The following is a 21,532-nucleotide window of genomic DNA, read 5'->3' as shown; positions in this document are numbered from 1 at the left end:
GTGTACAGACTGAGTGACATCGGCGACAGGCTGCAGCCATGCCCTACTCCATTGTCACTTACTGCTTCCCTTTCATGTCCTTCGACTCTTACAACTGCAATCTGGTTTCTGTACAAGGTGTAAATAATATTTTGCTCCCTGCATTTTATCCCCGATACCTTGAAACTGTCAACGGATGTAGTTCAGTCAACATTGTCCAAGGCTTACTTTACATCTATGAATGCCACGAAAGTATGTTTGTCGTTCTTCTACTTATCTACTACGGTAAGTCGTTGGGTCTGTTATATGTATGTTTTGTCTCATTCTGTGGGTAAATGTATTTTCACTTATATACTTGTCCAGTATTTCCAGTCATACATGATCCGCGACTGGAGTTTCGATAGAACAAGTAGCGTACCTTATTTTAGAATAACGTAAATAAAAATATAGTTATAAAAATTAACTCTTTTTATTTTTTTAAATTTGTGTATTTATTTGCTTCAATACATGTTTTTCGCACTTCTGTCACTGAATGTCAGTGTTTGGTTCGTTTTAAAATTTTGATGTTTGTTTCTAAATTGTATGTTTGTGTTTAAATAAATAAACAATTACTTTTTTATTTAAATTTATTCAAGCCGTGTATCTCTCAACCCGCCAGTTTACTTTGATCACCCGTAATTCTGTTTCTGAGTGGACGTGAACAGGAACCATAGAGGAAACATTTTTTCAGTTGTTTGGTGGCTTAATCAAACTGCCTTTTAAGCACCTAGTGCCACCTGTCGGAAGTATTTTTGCCACGATTCGTTACTTTTCTTTGAACTTCCCTAATTTAAAAAAATTTGACAATGTTAATTTCTTCCTTGCTTGCACCTCAGGGAAAGTTAACACTCAACTTTTTGCCCCCAGCGATTCATCTGCTTAATTAGTTCTACATTAATAGCTCCTGGATCAATTTAATCAATAGCAGTATATTAATTGGTTTTAAATGATGAAAAGAAGAATTAATCAATTCAGTGCATACTTAAATGAACATGTATAAATGCTTATTTTTACTATGATGGACCCCCTGAGATCTCTCTAGCTACCGCAGGGTGTGTGGGTTCCCTTCAGGAGTATGTGTGCCCTGTTGGGAAGCACTCGATAAGTTTTACCAGTGAAGGTACAACAGACAGCTTTCACACAGATGAATGAATGAACGGATATCTCGGTCGACTAATAGGCTAAAAAGGGTTACCGTTGAAAGAACGAATATATGGTTCAGTCGACTAAAAGTCTGTAGACTGCTTTCACTTGAAAACAAAAGAATGAATAATTTAGTCAATATGCAAAACTACAGCAGACTGTATTGACCATTGTCATTCGGTCGCTCCCACAGACTATTTTCACTGAAATAACGGATGGCTAAATCAGTCAATACGTAAAACTACAACAGAATGAGTAGCTGCAGTTATGAGGACTTTCGCGACGAAGTCCTTGGATAAAAGTTCTCGGTAAATCTGCCGCCTCCAATTCTAATAAGATCCAAAGCTTTGCATAACTCCCTCTGTCACTATCGTCAGGGGATGCCTGACTTCGTGAAACTGGCGAGGCCCTCATTTTATGCAAAAAAAGACGGCATCTGATTGTCTTAATTATTTAATCATGACGTTTTGAAAATGTCGCTTACTGACGTGGCGCCCTCTTTCCATTAGTCTGGTCCATACTTTCTATTTTATTTATTTATTTACTTTTTGAATCTATTGTTTCTTCACACATGCTCCCTAATTTTTTTCCTTTTACTTTAAGAAGAATTTTACGGCTTATTTCGTTGAAACTGAAGACGAGTAACCCATGCCGCAGTGCCGAGCAGTTGTATCACGTAACTACATCCTGTTTATTACAGCTTATGTGTGTGATTAACTGCTTTCAGCTGATAGTGGTCTTACATTAACTTCACTTTCTGCCGTATTGCATATCACCTTCAGACTTTTCGTAGCCTCTTTGTCACTAAGACAGGAATTTTTTGAATCCTAAGAAAAAGGAACCTTGTTTAAGAAATCTAACTCTGTGCTTAACTTATTCATAATGTCCAAACTCTTGACTGAAGAGAACTCATCACTTCGTCACAGAGTGAAAATTTTGTTCTGGCAACATTCATCAGAATGTGGCTAAGCCACGTCTCCGCTGTATCATTTGTTCAAGGAGTGGTAGACCCGCAAGTTTCGCAGGAGAGCTTCTGTGAAGTTTGGACGATAGGAGACGAGGTACCGGCAAAAGTAAAGCTGCGAGTCGTGTTTGGGTTTCTCAGTTGGCTGACAAAATACATGAGTGTCGCAGGTGGGCGGTCCCCTAAAACAACGGGGGTGCCTTTTGACAAAGATCCCACACTCCAAAATTTGGAGGTGCCGTTCAATAAGCAGTTTTCGCCGCACAGCAGCAGCTACGTACCGCCGACTACTACACCAGACACGCGCTGTGTTACAGAGCAACAAACTGCGTCGAATTGACATGCTCCTACGAACACGTTACGTCAACACGTCTCAAAAATGAACCATTTCGCGGACGTCCTTCCCTTGACGGTTCCGATGGCCGATAGATTTCAAGTAGCATATGGACATTCCGTGCCGGCCAGTGTGGTCGAGCGGTTCTAGGCGCTACAGTCTGGAACCGCAGACCGCTACGGTCGCAGGTTCGAATCCTGCCTCGGGCATGTATGTGTGTGATGTTCTTAGGTTAGTTAGGTTTAAGTAGTTCTAAGTTCTAGGGGACTGATGACCTTAGAAGTTAAGTCCCATAGTGCTCAGAGCCATTTGAACCATTTTGGACAATCCGTGAGCGCCGGTCTCTTTTTTGAAGTCTGATACGCCACCCTAACACTGCTGCAGCGGGTGGGCGGTATCGTTTAATTCGTGTCTATAACCGTGTGCGAGAGCTGTACCTAAACACTGGGTCGCAGGTGGACCTCTGCACTCGCCGGTCTAACGGGCACCATGATAGCTGAAGTGGCACTGTGCTCTCTAGATCTACCGGTTTCTGTTGAACGTGTTTCACTGCCACTCACCCAGATCAGAAAGTTCCTGATTGACCTCATTTACTTACCAGTGGACCTTCCGCGGACACGGATGCCCAGCACGTAACACTATTATCGCCTTTACTAACAGAAACAACCCATCAATACGGTTGCTCAACGGCACCCCGATGTTGGCTGGAACACGGTGTGACATACGGCCCAAATGGTTCAAATGGCTCTGAGCACTATGGGACTTAACTTCTGAGGTCGTCAGTCTCCTAGAACCTAGAACTACTAAAATCTAACTAACCTAAGGACATCACACACATCCATGCCCGAGGCAGGATTCGAACCTGCGACCGTAGCGGTCGCGCGGTTCCAGACTAACGTACGGCCCACTCACCTTTCCTACCTACGTCGGTGCGTTCGTTGTGGAACGTGTCTGTGAACGGGAAGTTCGCTATTCGTCAGCGGCTACAGTCCATTCATCTGACGGACGACCCTGTGTGTCTGAGGTGCTCATTCGTTGACTAGAATGCGCACCGCCTGACCCGTGACGCGACTGGCGGTTGCTGGCTGCACACGCCGGCATTACTGTTGCGTAGATTGCCGGAGTCTGTCTCCTCTGATGATATGCTGAACCCTGTTAACTGGCTAAAAGGCATGGCCCTCTACTAAATATTTCGTGATGCACACACTAGTTTTGGTCCATGCGGCTTCCAGCCGCCACCCGAAGTACAGGACCCACTCCACTAGTTATTTAGGTTCTTTATTCGCGGACCCACGTGTTCATTGGAGCTTTCCAGGCACGAGACGCTGTTACAGAAGAAGATATCTAGAGCACATTGATCCCCTACGGATGGAATAGGGGGTGAACCCCTACCAACAGACGAGAAGACGGCTCAGACGCTCCTCACGGCAGTCGTGACGGCGGGATAGCCAGGCCTCGGGTGTCAGCCGTTGCCCTACCCACCGTCCTGCTCCAGGAGCGGTTCCCTTTCAAGAAGACAAAACAAACAAGACGAAAACAAAAGTCAGTTAAACGCAATTATGCGGTGACAGAGGTCCTGAGTTCGAGTATCGGTCCGGGACACAGTTTTAATCTGCCAGGAAGTTTCATATCAGCGCACACTTCACTGCAGAGTGAAAATTTCATTGTGGAGTATGACAGCAGTCAAGCACTCGCAAAAGCAGTAATAAGCAACGCGTAGTAATGTGATGCAGCCCCTCGGCCACTTCGACATGGGTTCCTCGTCTTCTGTTCCAACAAAGTAGGTCCTAAAATTCTTCTTAAGACAAAGGGAATGAAGCTAGGGGGTGTGAGTGAAGAAACACGAAATTCGAGAAAATAAGGACCGCGCTAGTGTCAATACAGTGAGTTCGTGCAGTCTATCCAGTGTTTGTCAACTGCACGCTTCCATGCATCGCTAAGTGCGTAACCGGTGTCTGTATTAAAGTTTTTATCACAGACTCCTAATAGTCCGGAACACGGGATGTTACGTCAATACAAGATTATGTTTGACTGTACGAGTATTGCGTGCCCGTGCTTCTAACAACGGAACCTCCCCATCGGACCCCCCTCAGATTTAGTTATAAGTTGGCACAGTGGATAGGCCTTGAAAAACTGAACACAGATCAATCGAGTAAACAGGAAGAAGTTTTGTGGAACTATGAAAAAAAATAAGCAAAATGTACAAACTGAGTAGTCCATGCGGAAGATAAGCAACATCAAGGATAGTGTGAGCTCAGGAGCGCCGTGGTCCCGTGGTTAGCGTGAACAGCTACAGAACGAGAGGCCCTTGGTTCAAGTCTTCCCTCGAGTGAAAAGTTTAATTTTTTACTTTCAGACAATTATTATCTGTCCGTCCGTGCGACCGATGAGAGGTAACTGCGCCGTAGTATGGGGACGCTACACCTAAACAAACATCGAAACACACGACGTCAGTGGACTACAGCGCACAGAAGTATTTCTGCTAACGAGGCTCCCTGGCTGGCAATTGACTGTTAGCCACTTTCGACGAAAGTGCATTAAATACGTGAGATGTATTCCGTGGGCAATATGAATCCAGCAAATACAGCTCGCGACTTCAATTACAAGGTCAATGAATATTTTCCTGTGGAGGAATCGATTGACCTATGACCTTGCGATCAAATGTTTTCGGTTTCCATTGGAGAGGCACGTCCTTTCGTCTACTAATCGCACGGTTTTGCGGTGCGGGCACAAAACACAGACACTAAACTTATTGCAGTGAACAGAGACGTCAATGAACGAATGGACAGATCATAACTTTGCGAAAATAAAGAAAGTAAACTTTTCACGTGAGGGAAGACTTGAACCAAGGACCTCTGGTTCTGCAGCTGCTCACGCTAACCACGGGCGCGCCTGAGCTCACACTGTTCTTGATGTTGCCAATCTTGCGTATGGACTACTCAGTTTGTATATTTTGCTTATTTTTTCATAGTTCCACACAACTTCTTCCCGTTTTCTCGACTGATTTGTGTTCAGTTTTTCAAGGCCTATCCACTGTGCCAACTTATAACTGAATCTGAGAGGGGTGCTATGGGGAGGTTCCCTTGGAAGTATAACTTTGTGATAAAAACAGGAACCACACTGGTGCTACGGTCGCAGGTTCGAATCCTGCCTCGGGCATGGATGTGTGTGATGTCCTTAGGTTAGTTAGGTTTAAGAAGTTCTAAGTCTAGGGGCTGATGACCTCAGACGTTAAGTCCCATAGTGCTTGGAGCCATTTGATATGTGGAGACATCGGTTATGAACTGTACGATAGTCAGACATGGCCTCTGTCGACGACGACGGAGGTAGTCGTCGAAAGCTTGGAATTGTATCCGAACTTGACGCAGCTCTTGGCCTGCGCAGGTGCTGCACGGCGCGCCGTCCAAGTCGCAGCTGCAGTGCCCTGAGTGCGGCGCGGTGGTGTCTAAGCGGGCGCTGCGCTCGCACCTGCGCGTGCACACGGGTGAGCGGCCGTTGTGGTGCGCCGACTGCGGCGGCGAGTACCCCAGCCGTGCCGCGCTGCTGGCGCACCAGCAGCGCGCGCACTCCAAGTTCGCGGCCGCCCCGGTCGCGCCGTGCGCCGTCTGCGGCTTCCGCGCCGCCAACGCCGTCACCATGCGGCGGCACGCGCGCCTCCACGCGCCCCGACCCAGGAACTTCGTCTGCGCCAAGTGCGGCAAGGCCTTCTACGACAAGTGAGTACGCCAGCCTGGCTGCGTGCACTCATTACAGCATTAAGACCATCAAACTTGTTTGTCAAATTCTTTGTCTGCTATCCACAGGTTTGTCAAACAAGCGCTGACGTATCAAAAATGTTTGTCAAATGTAACCGCGTTTTTGAAGCAGCAGTCGCTAAGTACGAGGGTCACTCCAAAACAAATGCACACTATTTATTCAAAAATCCATCTTTTATTCTATATGTTTGAAAGTTTTACAGTGTGTAGATACATCCCTCAGGAACAATATTTTCATATCTCCACATAATTTCCATCCCTCTCAACTGCCTTACGCCATCTTGGGACCAGCGCCTGTATACCTGCACGGCAAAACTCTGGACCAACCTGTTGGAGCCACTGTTTGGCAGCGTGCACAAGGGAGTCATCATCTCCAAACCTTGTTCCACGAAGAGAGTCTTTCAGTTTCCCAAAGAGATGATAGTCACATGGAGCCAGGTCAGGAATGTAAGGCAGGTGTTTCAGTGTTGTCCACCCGAGTTTTGTGATCGCTTCCATGGTTTTTTGACTGACATGTGGCCGTGCATAGTCGTGCAACAGCAAAACATCCTGCTTTTGCCGATGTGGTCGAACACGACTCAGTTGGGCTTGAAGTTTCTTCAGTGTCGTCACATATGCATCAGAATTTATGGTGGCTCCAATTGGCATAATGTCCACAAGAAAGAGTTCTTCAGAATCGAAAAACACCGTAGCCATAACATTTCCAGCTGAAGGAGTAGTTTTGAATTTTTTTTCCTTGGGTGAATTTGCATGATGCCACTCTATTGATTGCCTCTTCGTCTCTGGTGAAAAATGATGGAGCCATGTTTCATCACCTGTCACAATTCTTCCAAGAAATTCATCTCCACCATTCTCGTACTGTTCGCTGCATACCGTTTTTCTTGTTTCTTTGTGAGCCACTGTCAACATCGTGGGAACCCACCTGGCACAAACCTTTTTTAATGCCATCACTTTCAGTATTCTGCAAACACTTCCTTACCCTATCCCAACGTAGCGTGACAATTCGTTCACTGTGATGCGTCTGTCAGCAGTCGCCAATTCGTTAACTCTCTGCACATTGCCGCTGCGAGGACAATCATCAATATTGCCGTGCCCGCTTTCATCACGTTACCTGCTTGCCCATCGACTAACTGTACTGCGATCGACAGCAGCATCTCCATACACCTTTTTCAACCTCTTGTGAATGTTTCTCACTGTCTCGTTTTCACAGCACAGGAATTCTATGACAGCACGTTATTTCTGACGAACGTCAAGTGTAGCAGCCATCTTGAAGACATGCTGTGACGGCACCACTCACGGGAACAGGTTGAACTAAGTTTGAAAACAAGCGGGAAGGATTTATCTACACACTGTAAAACTTTCACACATGCAAAATGAAAATTGTATTTTTACAAAAATAGTGTGCATTTCTTTTGGAGTGACCCTCTTATTTCGACCAGACTTGTGCTGTGCCAAAACTACACGTCAGTAGTTTTAGTACCCTACACAAATGACATAGTAAATGGTAGGATTACCGGTAGTATTGGTGCAATGGTTGGAAAAGAAATATAAACGAACACGTATGATAGAAAATGGGTGCCGATGACTTCTCATTCTCTTTTTGTTTTTTTTTCTGCTTTTTTTTGGTTGTTTGTTTTCATGTAATTAGAACTGCACATCGTTCAGTGTTAGTTCATTGTGTATCTTACATCCTTAAAGAATATAAATTGCATTTTAAACCTAATAAAAATTAGATGATCACGTAACTTCTACGCTTTTGTCCAACCAAAGCAATTACTTTTGATGCATGTACTGTTTACATGCACAAACATAAGAGGATAAATATTTATTGTTATTTCGTACTCAATAGAATGTTCTCGTCACTATGAAAAGCAAGAGTTGATAAATGTAAAAGCTTTGTATCAATAACAGAAACATTAGTTCGTCGAAATATTGAAGCGATGTTTGATATATTTTGTTTTTGCGTTCTTTTTTAATTTTTATGTTGAGGAAATTGCGTTTTTTCTAGCGCTACATGATAATTTGTATCTTTTTTTCCTTATTTTTGCTACAACATCCCTCTGTTTCATATTACGAATCAACAATTTTCGTATAAAATCTGTATCAAACCTTGATAGTTTCAGTTTCTCTAAAAATTCTCTTTATTCTTCAATAACAGAGATTAGGTTAAGTTTTCAGAACAAAAATGTTCCGTTGGTTACTTGGCCCTTTGCATATTCTCACTGTTCACCACTTTCAGCTTTTGGCGAACTCTAGTAAGAGACTGGTCGCATACAAACCGATCGATATGACGTAACGCCTGATACGTATGCAACACACTCAGCGCACAGGTAACACGATACGACCTTAACTGACCGAAGCTACTAAAATGGCTCTGAGCACTATGGGACTCAACTGCTGAGGTCATTAGTCCCCTAGAACTTAGAACTAGTTAAACCTAACTAACCTAAGGACATCACAAATATCCATGCCCGAGGCAGGATTCGAACCTGCGACCGTAGCGGTCTTGCGGTTCCAGACTGCAGCGCCTTTAACCGCACGGCCACTTCGGCCGGCCCCGAAGCTACTAGGAAAGCTATCATAGTCTACGCATACTTATGGCAGTCTACAGAAGCTAACAGTAGTTTTACAATTCCGATTTTGATGGCAGTGGGAATGACTACCAATGCAGACGAGACATTTCTTGTATTGACTTTTGCACTGTGTATAAATAATAAAAAGAAAAAAAAAATGACGCTGGTCCAGAGACTGGTTGAAATTGAGATAGAAATATACTCCTGAAAATCTAAAGAAATTTCTTTAAAATATCACATCGGGGTAACATATACACTATCTGATCAAAAGTATCCAGACACCCGTATGTTGTGCGATATTGACTGCTAGGTATCACAAGAGGCGGACCAGCCAGTATAACAGAAAGCGGGGAGTGTTGTTTTGTCAGCAGAGAATCGGTGGCATTGGTCGGTTTTGAGGGCTCAGTGACTTCGAATATGAGCAGTGTCACCTGAGTAACAAATCCATCACGGACCTTTGAACACTTCTAAGGCTGCCTGAATCAGTTGTTGGTGATGTGACTGCGAAGTGAAAACGCGAAGGAACAACCACAACTAAACGAAGACCACGCAGTGGTCGAGCAGCTCCTCATAAGCCACAATTTTCTGTGGTCCACGCCTTGCGACAGTTGAGGTGGTGTAAAAAGCCATGCCACTGGACAGTGGATGACTAAATTGAATGACTTGAGTGATGAATCACGCTGAACTCCATGGAAATCCGATGGAAGGATTTTGGTTTAACGAATGCTTGGAGAACAGTACCCGCCATCATGTGAAGTGTCAATATCGAAGTACAGAGGAGATGGTTTTACGGCATGTGCATATTTTTCTCGGTTAGGGTGTGGGGCCCTTATTGAGCTTAAGAAAACGCTAAATAGGGAAGAATATGAACACATTTTACAGAATTGTGTACAGTAGAGGAACAGTTCACATACCATGATTGTTTGTATCAGCATGAGAATGCACCCTGTCATAAAGCATTTGTGAGGTAGTGGTTCGTGGACATAACAGTCCTGGAATGGACTGATCTGCACAGAGTCCCGTCTTGAACCCCAAGGAATACATTTGGGACGAGTCAGAACGTCAACTGTGCTCCAGATCACAGCGTACAGCGTTAGTACGTTCTCTGGTGACGACTCCTGAGGAACAATGGGCTACCATTCCATCACAGACACTTAGCACCTAGAACCATTCCTACCCATCTTCAATTAACGGCTTCTCCTCAATGGTCAGGTTGAAACCGAGCCAGTGCTAGTTTGTACAGAGTGGGCATCAGTTAATTAAATTTGTAAGTTGATACACAATTAAATCAGTCAAGAACTATTGGAGATAATCAAATAACAACCACTCAACCAGTGGAAAGTTATGTTCCAGATTAGCGTTTGATTAAATTAAAATTAAGAACAGTCATATTAACACACTAAATAAAATACTAAAAATCAAATAGTCACTGATAATGAATTAGCTCTGAAGAAACCAGACTGGAAAGTTGGATGGAGTGCACTAACAAGGGGACCCTCCATACTGTAAATCACGGATTTGATGCGCTTCACATATGCTGTAGAGCTACTTACCCTGAGTACCTGGCTATCCGTTTTTTTTTTTTTTAGCAACGGCCCTTTGTATTTGAGAAAATCGATTTTGAAGTTCATTACGGGCTTTGTATACCGTCACATTACATATATTCCAACAAGTCAGCGTAGCGTAGTGGTAAAGGTTCACGGATACTGCGTTGGCGGTACCATGTTCGAATCCTGCTCCCATTTTTTTTATTTATGCAAGAACCGTTCGGAAAATTTGGTCCTAACGTTCAAAAACGCGTAGACGAATTAACTCGGAAATACAGAAATGTAGTCGTGTTCTGCACGAAATTCGGGAAGTTCACGAAACTGGTGTATGAAGAATTTTCGCGTTCTGTAATTCTTCCGTATGTGGAATAGACACATTTTTTCTACATTATCGATTCGTGGGGAGGGCAAACCGATTCAACATTATAGCATCATCTATTCACTGATGACAGGAAAGCTAGCACCTGCGCCCTAAAAGTGGTGCCACCAAAGCGCACTCCTTATTGCCAGCCCTGCGATGTTCATTTTTACCGACAGGTGAAAATCTTCACGAAAATTATTCTGAATGTTCCCGACTTGCTGAAAGACAATAGAGAGATCGCTTCTAGGGAAGATTCGATAAAATTACATTCGCTAACTCTACATCAATTCAGCGCACCTAATTTTGAAAGCATGATTAGATACGCATTGTTCGTATCGAAATTAGCGGATGAAAGAGAAATCTTTTTGAATGCAAAAGAATTGTGTTTCCCGGTATCGCTCTTGAAGAAACCGTGCGCCTGCAAGAGCGTTGCTTTCATAAGATGAGCGTGGTGCTGCGAAAATTTGTGCTTTGGTTGTTTCTAATCACCCACAATATTGTTCTGGCACATCAAGCAATGTGGACGATGAAAAATAAGATTTTGCAATATTGTATGACAGAAAACATTAATAACTCAATATATCTTTATAATTTCGCACACCTTACATTGTGTTGATATTCTTTGAAATAAAATTGAAAAATTCGGTCTATTTTTTTTTTTAAAAAAAAAAGAAGTACACGAGCAGGATTAGAACACGGTACCTCCAACGCGGTAGCCGTGAACTTTTACCGCTGCGTTACACTGTTACACTGACATGCTCGGAATATACCTAACGTTACGCATATAAAGTTCGCGCAATGAACTTCAAAATCGATTTTTCTCAAAAACCAAGACCTGTCGCTAAAAAACCAGAATAGCCAGCTACTCAGGGTAAGTGCCTCTAGAACATATTTGAAGCGCATCAAAATCCATGATTCACAGTATGGAGGGTCCTCTTGTAAGTTACGTTGAGATCACAGTGTAGAAACCAGGGAGCATTTCTCAAATCCTTCTGACAAGGGAACCTCCCCATCGCACCCCCCTCAGATTTAGTTATAAGTTGGCACAGTGGATAGGCCTTGAAAAACTGAACACAGATCAATTGAGAAAACAGGAAGAAGTTGTGTGGAACTGTGAAAAAATAACCAAAATATACAAACTGAGTAGTCCATGGGCAAGATAGGCAACATCATGGACAGTGTGAGCTCAGGAGCGCCATGGTCCCGTGGTAGCGTGAGCAGCTGCAGAACGAGAGGTCCTTGGTTCAGGTCTTCCCTCGAGTGAAAAGTTTATTTTCTTTATTTTTGCATAGTTATTATCTGTCCGTTCGTTCATTGACGTCTCTGTTCACTGTAATAAGTTTAGTGTCTGTGTTTTGGGACCGCATCGCAAAACCGTGCGATTAGTAGACGAAAGGACGTATCTCTCCAATGGGAACCGAGAACATTTGATCGCAAGGTCATAGGTCAACCGATTCCTCCACAGGAAAACGCATCTGATATATTCTATACGACACTGGTGACGGCATGTGCGTCACATGACAGGAATATGTTGTTGACCCACCTAACTTGTACACTTGGCGAATGGGTAAAAAGATTCTTCTACCTTCCCCGATTTAGGTTTTCTTGTGGACGTAATAATCGCTCCCAAAAAAGTGATGGAAACATAAGAGTTCGTCACATCAACTGAAAATAAAAAATTAAACTTTTCACTCGATGAAAGATTTGAACCAAGGACCTCTCGTTACACAGCTGCTCACGTTACCACGGGACCACGGCGCTTCTGAGCTCACAGTGTCCTTGATGTTGCCTATATTACCCATGGACTACTCAGTTTGTATATTTTGCTTACTATTTCACAGTTCCACACAACTTCTTCCTGTTTTCTCACTTGATCTGTGTTCAGTTTTTCAAGGCCTATCCACTGTGCCAACTTATAACTAAATCTGAGGGGGGTGCGATGGGGAGGTTCCCTTGTGAGAAAGAACATGTGCAGTGGGGCAAGTATAGGTTATGTACAAAGATATGTTTACATCTAACATATCAGTTGTAAGTAGCCTGTACTACGCACGTTCGGCACATACAGAACAACAGATGGATGCATTAGTAGAACATAAGATGAGCGTAAGTGAAAACCACAACCATATAGCTGTAAATAGAAATAGCTAGATTTATCTGAGCTGCCAACAATCACAACAAATCTCATATCTAAGTGTGTATAATTAAATATTTTTCTTTCTATTGTAGACCACTGAAGATGCCTAGCATGAATACGCGAAACGTTTTTGGCACACACGAATCAGTTCAGTGGAAAAATAGGGAATTTTCTTATCTACATGATAATTTGTACATGTTGTTTTTATTTTTTTATGCTTGCTGTCCTGAGGTAGTGACAGTAACGGATTTGCGGCTCACTAACAAGTCTGTACTCCCCTGCTTTACACCATACTGTCTGGAGACGTTTCTTCCACAAAAAATAGAGTTCACCAACATTTTTAACAAACATACAAGAGAAATTAAAAAGTAAAAAAAAAGTCTTATTTCTCGTTAATAATTCAAACAGGAGCCGAAATTTCACGTACTGACCTTTTTTAAGAGGATACACGTTATATTTCGAATTGTTACCAGTGTCTAGAAATCGAGACACAAGGAAATCCGTGTAAGGATTACGCAGAACGAGTCATGACATTTCAAAAAATCGGAGCTTCACGCTAAAATCTGGACCTCTGACAGCTGTAACCTAATGCCACTGGACAGTAGAGTTCCTGTGAATAACGTGGCCTGGACACGCGCAGTCGGAAGGGAAACCGTGGGCAGTGCGGAAGTGGTGGGCGTTACAGGCAGGCGATCGGTGCGCTATGTGGGAAATGCCAAGCACTGGAGCAGAAGTGCCGTTCTAAACTGAACTCTACGCTCATATTTTTCTGCAAATATTAAGTGGAGCATCCCTACGCCCGCACCTGCATCGTAACCATTCAAAAACATCTACTGACTTTCCTGCTTTGGTGAAATTCCGCTGGAAATGCAACAAAAGAAGCGATTTATTTTCACCTGGCTTGTTAACAGTTTCGAACTTTCTGAGAAGCGTCACGAGGGACGAATTTTGAGGAAAAAATACATTTCTCTTGTTGCTATGTTAAAATTTGCTTTCTTTGCCAAAACGCACCGGAGTTTACAAATGTCACTTCACTAACATGTTTATCAAGTGAGAAACTAACAAGGGAACCTCCCCATCGCACCCCCCTCAGATTTAGTTATAAGTTGGCACAGTGGCTAGGCCTTGAAAACCTGAACATAGATCAATCGAGAAAACAGGAAGAAGTTGTGTGGAACTGTGAAAAAAATAAGCAAAATATAGAAACTAAGTAGTCCATGTCCAAGATGGGCAACATCAAGGATAGCGTGAGTTCAGGAGCGCCGTGGTCCCGTGGTTAGCGTGCGAAGCTGCGGGACAAGAGGTCCTTGGTTCAAGTCTTCCCTCAAGTGAAAAGTTTACTTTCTTTATTTTCGCAAAGTCATTATCTGTCCGTTCGTTCATTGACGTCTCTGTTCACTGTAATAAGTTTAGTGTCTGTGTTTTGCGACCGCACCGCAAAACCATGCGATTAGTAGACGAAAGGACTTGCCTCTCCAATGGGAACCGAAAACATTTGATCGCAAGGTCATAGGTCAACCGATTCCTCCACAGGAAAACACATCTGATATATTCTATACGACACTGGTGACGGCATGTGCGTCACATGACAGGAATATGTTGTCGACCCACCTAACTTGTACACTTGGCGAATGGGCAAAAAGATTCTTCTACCTTGCCCGATTTAGGTTTTCTTGTGGACGTAATAATCGCTCCCAAAAAAGTGATGGAAACATAAGAGTTTGTCACATAAACTGCAACAAATGAATGCAACAGTTTCACAGTCGCACAGTTTTCCCTGTGCTTTGTCAAAACATATGTTTTTAACGTTTTCAAATTTTTCCGTGTGTAGACCGTCAAATCCTGCATATGTCCAAGCAAATCTGAACATGTCCTGGAATTTTGGAGAGCGAAGTTGATATTGTGTCCCCATACTACGACGCAGTTACCTCGCATCGGACGGACAGACGGACAGATAATAATTGTCTGAAAATAAAAAATTAAACTTGAGTGAAACTTGAGACTTGAATCAAGGACCTTTCGTTCAGCAGCTGCTCACGCTAACCACGGGACCACGGCGCTCCTGAGCCCACGCTATCCTTGATGTTGCCTTTCTTGCGCATGGACTACTCAGTTGTATATTTTGCTTATTTTTTTCATAGTTCCACACAACTTCTTCCTGTTTTCTCGATTGATCTGTGCTCAGTTTTTCAAGGCCTATCCACTGTGCCAACTTATAACTAAATCTGAGGGGGAGTGCGATGGGGAGGCTCCCTTGTAAGAGCAACTGAGATCAATAGCTTGTGGAAAAATACATCCTCGGTACAAAAATTAACGTGTAATATCTTCACTAATGGTGAAATTCACAGCATTTCTCTTTGGACCAGTTATCGATGTCCTTTAGAAATTACATTCATTCTTCGAAAAAATCTGTACTTAATGGAATAACACCAAGTTTCGCTTAGTACCCATATGAAAAAATACTCTCCTCATTGCGTGGTCATTTGCCAAAATCCCGTTTAGATATCCCAAAGCATTTATGTGATACGAGGAATGTTATGGATATTTCATTTTGGCTTTATCGCTATCGCAGATGAGTGAGCTATATAAGATCAATTTTATCAAGACTGGTGACAGATAGAAGGAAGGAAGGAAAATTGGGTTCAGCATCACATCGACATCGAAGTCATTACAGACAGACCACAGACTCGGATTGTGTCAAAGATGGGGAAAGAAATGAGCTGTGCACTTTCAAAGGGACCTGGAGCGATTTAGGGAAATCACGGGAAACCTAAAACTGGGCAGCCAAACGACGGTCTTCCTGAATGCAAGTCCAGTTTAGTAACCACTGTTCCATCTCGCTCGGTGGTGAGAGGTAGACCTCCATCCAAGTCTAACGAAAAATTCAATATTTTACCTGAGGTTCAAATAGCTCTGAGCACTATGGGACTTAACATCTGTGGTAATCAGTCCCCTAGAACTTAAAACTGCTTATACCTAACTAACCTAAGGGCATCACACACATCCATGCCCGAGGAAGGATTCGAACCTTCGACCGTATCAGTCGCGCGGTTCCGGACTGAAGCGCCTAGAACCGCTCGGCCAGCGCGGCGGGCTATTTTAGCTGAATTTCATAAACAACAACATATTGGGTGGGGCAAATAACAGTTCCAAGATACAAAGAAACATGGTAGAGGAAAAGAAATATGGTACTAACTTGACTATAGCAGATGTTGCAAGTGACCACTATCTATCTCTTAGCACTTTTGGGCCCTGGTCAACAATTTGCTGAAAGCAGGTCAAAGCTGGAATGCAGGAATTTCTGCAGTGTCATCCGATATGTTCTGCTGCAGTTCTTGTTGCGACTGACCTTAGACTTGCGAGCTCCCCATACAATATAATCACACACAGATCATTTGAGCTGGGTGGCCAGCTAAGGCTGCGAACAGACTGACCCCTGCCAACAACTCTCTCAGGTGTGAAGATTGAGTAAATGTGCTCCGTTGGTACGACCGGTTGCTCCATTCTGTTGGAAAATGATCACTTTCAGCATCTCCTATAGTCAGGTTAGTAATGTATTTCCTTCCCTCCGCTGTGTATTTTTTGCATCCTGAAACTCTGGGCCATTTATATTGGCCCTACCCTGTTTTATGTAATATGCACCAAAAGCAAAATCATGTTATTGTTGTTGTGGTCTTCAGTCCTGAGACTGGATTTGATGCAGCCCTCCATGCCACTCTATCTTGTGCAAGTTTCTTCATCTCCCAGTACCTACCGCAACCTACATCCTTCTGAATCTGCTTAGTGTATTCATCTCTTGGTTTCCCTCTACGATTTTTACCCTCCACGCTGCCCTCCAATACTAAATTGGTGATCCCTTGATGCCTCAGAACATGTCCTATCAACCGATCCCTTCTTTTAGTCAAGTTGTGCCACAAACTCCTCCCCAATTCTGTTCAGCACCACATTTCGAAAGCTTCTATTCTCTTCTTGTCCAAACTATTTATCGTCCATGTTTCACTTCCATACATGGCCACACTCTATACAAATACTTTCAGAAACCGCTTCCTGACACTTAAATCTGTACTCGATGTTAACAAATTTCTCTTCTTCAGAAACGCTTTCCTTTCCATTGGCCGGCCGCGGTGGTCTAGCGGTTCTAGGCGCGCAGTCCGGAACCGCGCGACTGCTACGGTCGCAGGTTCGAATCCTGCCTCGGGCATGGATGTGTGTGATGTCCTTAGGTTAGTTAGGTTTAAGTAGTTCTAAGTTTTAGGGGACTGATGACCACAGTAGTTAAGTCCCATAGTGCTCAGAGCCATTTGAACCATTTGAACCTTTCCATTGCCAGTCTACATTTTATATCCTCTCTACTTTGACCATCTAAGTTATTTTGCTCCCCGAGTAGCAAAAGTCCTTTACTACTTTAAGTGACTCATTTCCTAATCTAATTCCCTCAGCAGTATTTAAACTAATTTGAATTTCGTGCAGTGTCTTACTTAAATGCGAATATCACAATAACTTTGATCATTAACGAAATAATGAACACTTCATCATGAAGCTGACATTCAATGCTACAAGTAACATACAAATGATTTTTTGAGCGGAATATTATCTGTAAAATCGTTTGACGAAGATGGCAGGGCGTCCACCTCGTTTCTGTTATCGCAACCTGTCGAAAGCGGGCAAACAATGTCGGGCTCACCTTCTGAACAAACGAATGAACTTGCCCAGCGCATCGGACGAAAAGTGGACACTGCACATTAGCCACCGTATCCTGCGTGGACACTACGGTATGTAAAAAGTATCACCTCCAGCCCCCTTCTCCCCCACCCATCCCTACACCACTTGTAACGAGTCGTGCGATAGCTCGCGGCGTACAGATGTAATGGTGGAGAGCACTTTTTGGTTTTGGTTTTTCGGTACAGACTGGACACCACAGCCATGAAGTTTGGGGAAGAGGCGACCGCGTCCCAAGGGCGCAGCGGCCAGAGACTGCAACGCCTTTGCGGCCGGCTAATGGCGGCGGGACGGATACAGAGTAATGGATGTTGCGTTTTATTTGCCTCGAGCATACTTAACGGCGCGCTGCCCGCGCTAATGTATCAGCTCGATTGCCGGCGCGTCTATAAGCTGCGAAGATCTAGCGATTTATTATTTTGCACATTAGGCCGTAAATACGGAGACGCTTTAGCCCTGCCCTGCGCCGTGCCGTGCTGCCGCGCCCGCTATCGTTGCCACAAATTACGACGGCGGAAGAAAAGACTCGGCCAGATACTAATCGAAGTATCCCGTAGATTCTCCGCGGCTGACTCTAACTCTCGCTAAATGACGCTCCGGCGTGAACGGCTGGCGGTACGGGTGGTCATTAAAGCGGCGACTTGTGGGTGGGAGACCGCGTTCTAACGCGCGCCGCCCCCTCCGCCATGCACCGCTTTTACTTTCTGTCAAAGTGAGAGAGCGTAGGACGTAAACCACATCTGGAAATTTAATTACGATTCACCATAGCTGCGCTACATACCAGATAAATGTCGTTTAATTATGTGATGAACTCAAAGATTACCAGGAATATTTCAAGTATTGCCACGCAATAATGGGTGTTGTTCATGATGGTGTTGATGATGATCATGATGATGATGATGAGTTATCACGAGCACATGGTGGTCTTTACAGGTTGATCAAAGCAAGGAGACAATTTTGGCTTCCTATTACCTTCCCTCATTCTATGATTAAAATCCGCCTACCAAAACACTTCTCTGTGTACTACGCAGATGTATGGACAATCAAGGAGGCATTGGAGCATATGAGACTTCTTGGTGGATGGTAGCTTCTTGTCTGCAATGATTCTCTTAGTGCTCTGTTCCCAGAAGATAGGATATCTCAGATGGTCCAGCTCACTAACTACCTGCTCCTTAGGCACAAGAAGAACGTGGACTTCTGCTGGGTTCCTAGACAAGTGGGAGTGGAAGGGAATGAGGAAGCTGACAGAACGGCGAAAGCAGGTTGCCAGGAAAATACCAGAGTTCACCGTAACGTCCTCCAACAGCAGGGCCAGCCACGGCGTGCCAAACGGCACGAGTGTGTAGTGCGTACGGGCTGCAGGCAATCCAAAGTTTGGCCTGTTTCGGAAGTTCTCGATACAGCATGACATTTGCAGGCCGGAGTGGCCGAGCGGTTCTAGGCGCTACACTCTGGAACCGCACGACCGCTACGGCCGCAGGTTCGAATCCTACCTCGGGCATGGATGTGTGTGATGTCCTTAGGTTAGTTAGGTTTAAGTAGTTCTAAGTTCTAGGGGACTGACGACCTCAGAAGTTAAGTCCCATAGTGCTCAGAGCCATTTGAACCAGCACGACATTTCATTTAGTATTCCGGAGTGGGATTTTTCAGCCGGCACAACCTCTGTTCACGGTGGGTCTGACACTCCGGTGTCAATGTGTTCTTTTTTCCATTTCCAGGAGTGTATGTATGTGGAAGGCTTTTGACTATTGTGAAAGTAAATGAGTCACGATTACGTGGAAACCTGAATACGTAATTCTGTGATATTGTCTCCGTCTGTCTGTATGCCAACACTTCATACCAGATAAAAATTATATTAGGTCTTAAGAGTGTCATAAATAATAGTAACACTGAAAGATTCTTTCGGTTGTGATCTCTGTTGTTGACAAATATGAAACCAAGTCATATGCAGCACGTCTACATTGCCATTCAAATACAGCGCGTTCGCCGTTTACCCCTCTTCGCGCTCAGACTGCGTGGCTTGGCAGTGGGGGAAATGTGTAGTCTCAGTGAGCGCTGCGGCACGCAGGCCAGGGCACGGTGCGCGAGCCCAATTCTTGGCCACCCCTGTCCCACAGGATATCGTCTCGTGGGTTACAACGAGAGAGGTGTATGAATGGGAAAAACGGTGGTGGGAAGTGGCCAACGACAAGCTACGTGCTATCAGCCCATCCGTGCTACCATGGCGCACTTCTATTCAAACTCAAGAAGATATGAAGCGGTCCTCACGCGGCCTTGCCTCGGACACTGCCCAATGACACATGCTTATCTTTTGCTGCATGAAGACCGACCAGAATGTAGTGTTTGCGGCGTCACACTCACGGTGAGCAGTTTTAACGCCGTGTTTTTTGTAAGCTGGTCAGAAGGAAGACTTTGGTTTACCGAGACACGTATCATCGGTCTTAGGCGCTGACGAAACAACAGTAAGAAAGTTGTTGACTTATTGTGAGGCGTCAGGACTCTTGCCTGATTGAATAAGACGGCGGTTTTAATGTGTTTATGGATGGTTGACTGTTCATATTATTTTCTCTGTAAATCAGGCATCTTAATGCAATCTATTGTTATGTTAATACCATTAGAGTATGACGGCGGTATGAGTAGATATTCCGGAGATTATGTGTGAAAATTTTTATGACCGAGGCTGTAGTTACATGGTTTTTGCTGTTCATTCTGTGAAGAGTAATTGTTCATACACCAGTACCACGATGTTAAAGCGCTGTTTAGCACCCAACAATTTTAAACCCTTTCAATCATTCTGTGGCTCACCTTTCGTAATTGTTGGGGATTGCGTGCCATGTTGTGACACTTCTTCAGTTACGGAAAATGTGTATATTTTTGCGGAGCCCAATACACTTCAAGAAGCTTTTTGCTTTCGCATTCGTTGGCTACCTACGAAAAGCCGGTTAACCCAGCAAGAGCTCCATCCAGGCTCCGCAGAAATTCCTATACGCAGAAGACTCACTACGCACAAGAGTTCCAAACCTCTGCCAGCTTAACGTCCCCACCCCACAGAGGATCACCGTCAACTGTACCACATTCCTTCATTCTATGAGACACTGCGGAGAGGACTGGCTTAGGGTCCGGTCATCAGCAATAGTTCATCATCTCCTCCCCACACCGCCCGAATACTGCCAATGAAAACTGCGATTGCAACAGCGATTCCGACGATGATGATTGCCATGTCACACCACTGGCGCCATTCCGTTCTCAGGCTTGCACAGGAACCGATGCTCCATGCAGCAGGAACACCGCTCGGCACCAAGTGCGAGTACATTCACATGGCGCGGACCAGTAGTCTCCAGGGCCGCGTAAGAACCCTCCCACAGCGTGTTTCACCAGATTCCTGTTCTTTCACCCTTAATCGTTATTAGCTACGATCCGAGCGCTTCTTCTAGAATGACTGCAGCTACGTCTAAAGCCGTTCTCTCACGGGACGTGAAAAGGCACGTGGACGAGGTGCTGGTGCTGTTGCAGCTTGAAATTCCACCGTTCACTACACTGCGAACGTCCATTAGTTACGTGAGGGTCTTCTTTTTTTAATTTGGACCGCCATCCTTGCCCCCTTGGTGAGATTTAGTGAGATGTGGTGGGACGCTCCCCCCTCCCCCCCCCTTTCTCCCTCGCTTGGTGTTTACCCTGTAATTTTTAAATAATTAAATTTATTTTATATGTTCATGTTTTTGGTTCATACCATTAGGTTTTATGAAACAAAACGTTATCCGTTATAATAATGGACATTATCTGCCATTTGGCAGCTTTCAAGACAGCTAATTTAATTAAACTCGTTATAGTACATCATAGTGTTATCATTTTCACCTCTAATTTCTAGCCGGCCGCGGTGGCCGTGCGGTTCTAGGCGATGAGTCCGGAACCGCGGGACTGCTACGGTCGCAGGTTCGAATCCTGCCTCGGGCATCGATGTGTGTGATGTCCTTAGGTTAGGTT

The 21,532-nt window shown here is 44.3% G+C and overlaps 1 protein-coding gene across 1 annotated transcript in view; it reads left to right on the top strand.

Annotated features, from left to right (window-relative positions):
- The first annotated feature begins 6,086 nt into the window (after positions 1–6,086).
- The window catches only part of LOC124789348 (zinc finger protein 628-like), a 388,802-nt gene continuing 373,356 nt past the window's right edge, over positions 6,087–21,532 (top strand). Inside the window, exon 1 of the mRNA XM_047256677.1 lies at positions 6,087–6,175. Within this exon, the coding sequence (XP_047112633.1) occupies positions 6,096–6,175 (80 nt within the window). The 5' untranslated portion in view covers positions 6,087–6,095. The remainder of the gene's footprint in view (positions 6,176–21,532) is intronic.

This window comes from Schistocerca piceifrons, chromosome 1 (genome assembly GCF_021461385.2).
Source record: "Schistocerca piceifrons isolate TAMUIC-IGC-003096 chromosome 1, iqSchPice1.1, whole genome shotgun sequence".
In the NCBI taxonomy this organism is placed as follows: Eukaryota; Metazoa; Arthropoda; class Insecta; order Orthoptera; family Acrididae; genus Schistocerca; species Schistocerca piceifrons.
The sequence above is the reverse complement of the archived record's forward strand: the minus strand, read 5'-3'. Positions and strand labels throughout refer to the sequence as shown.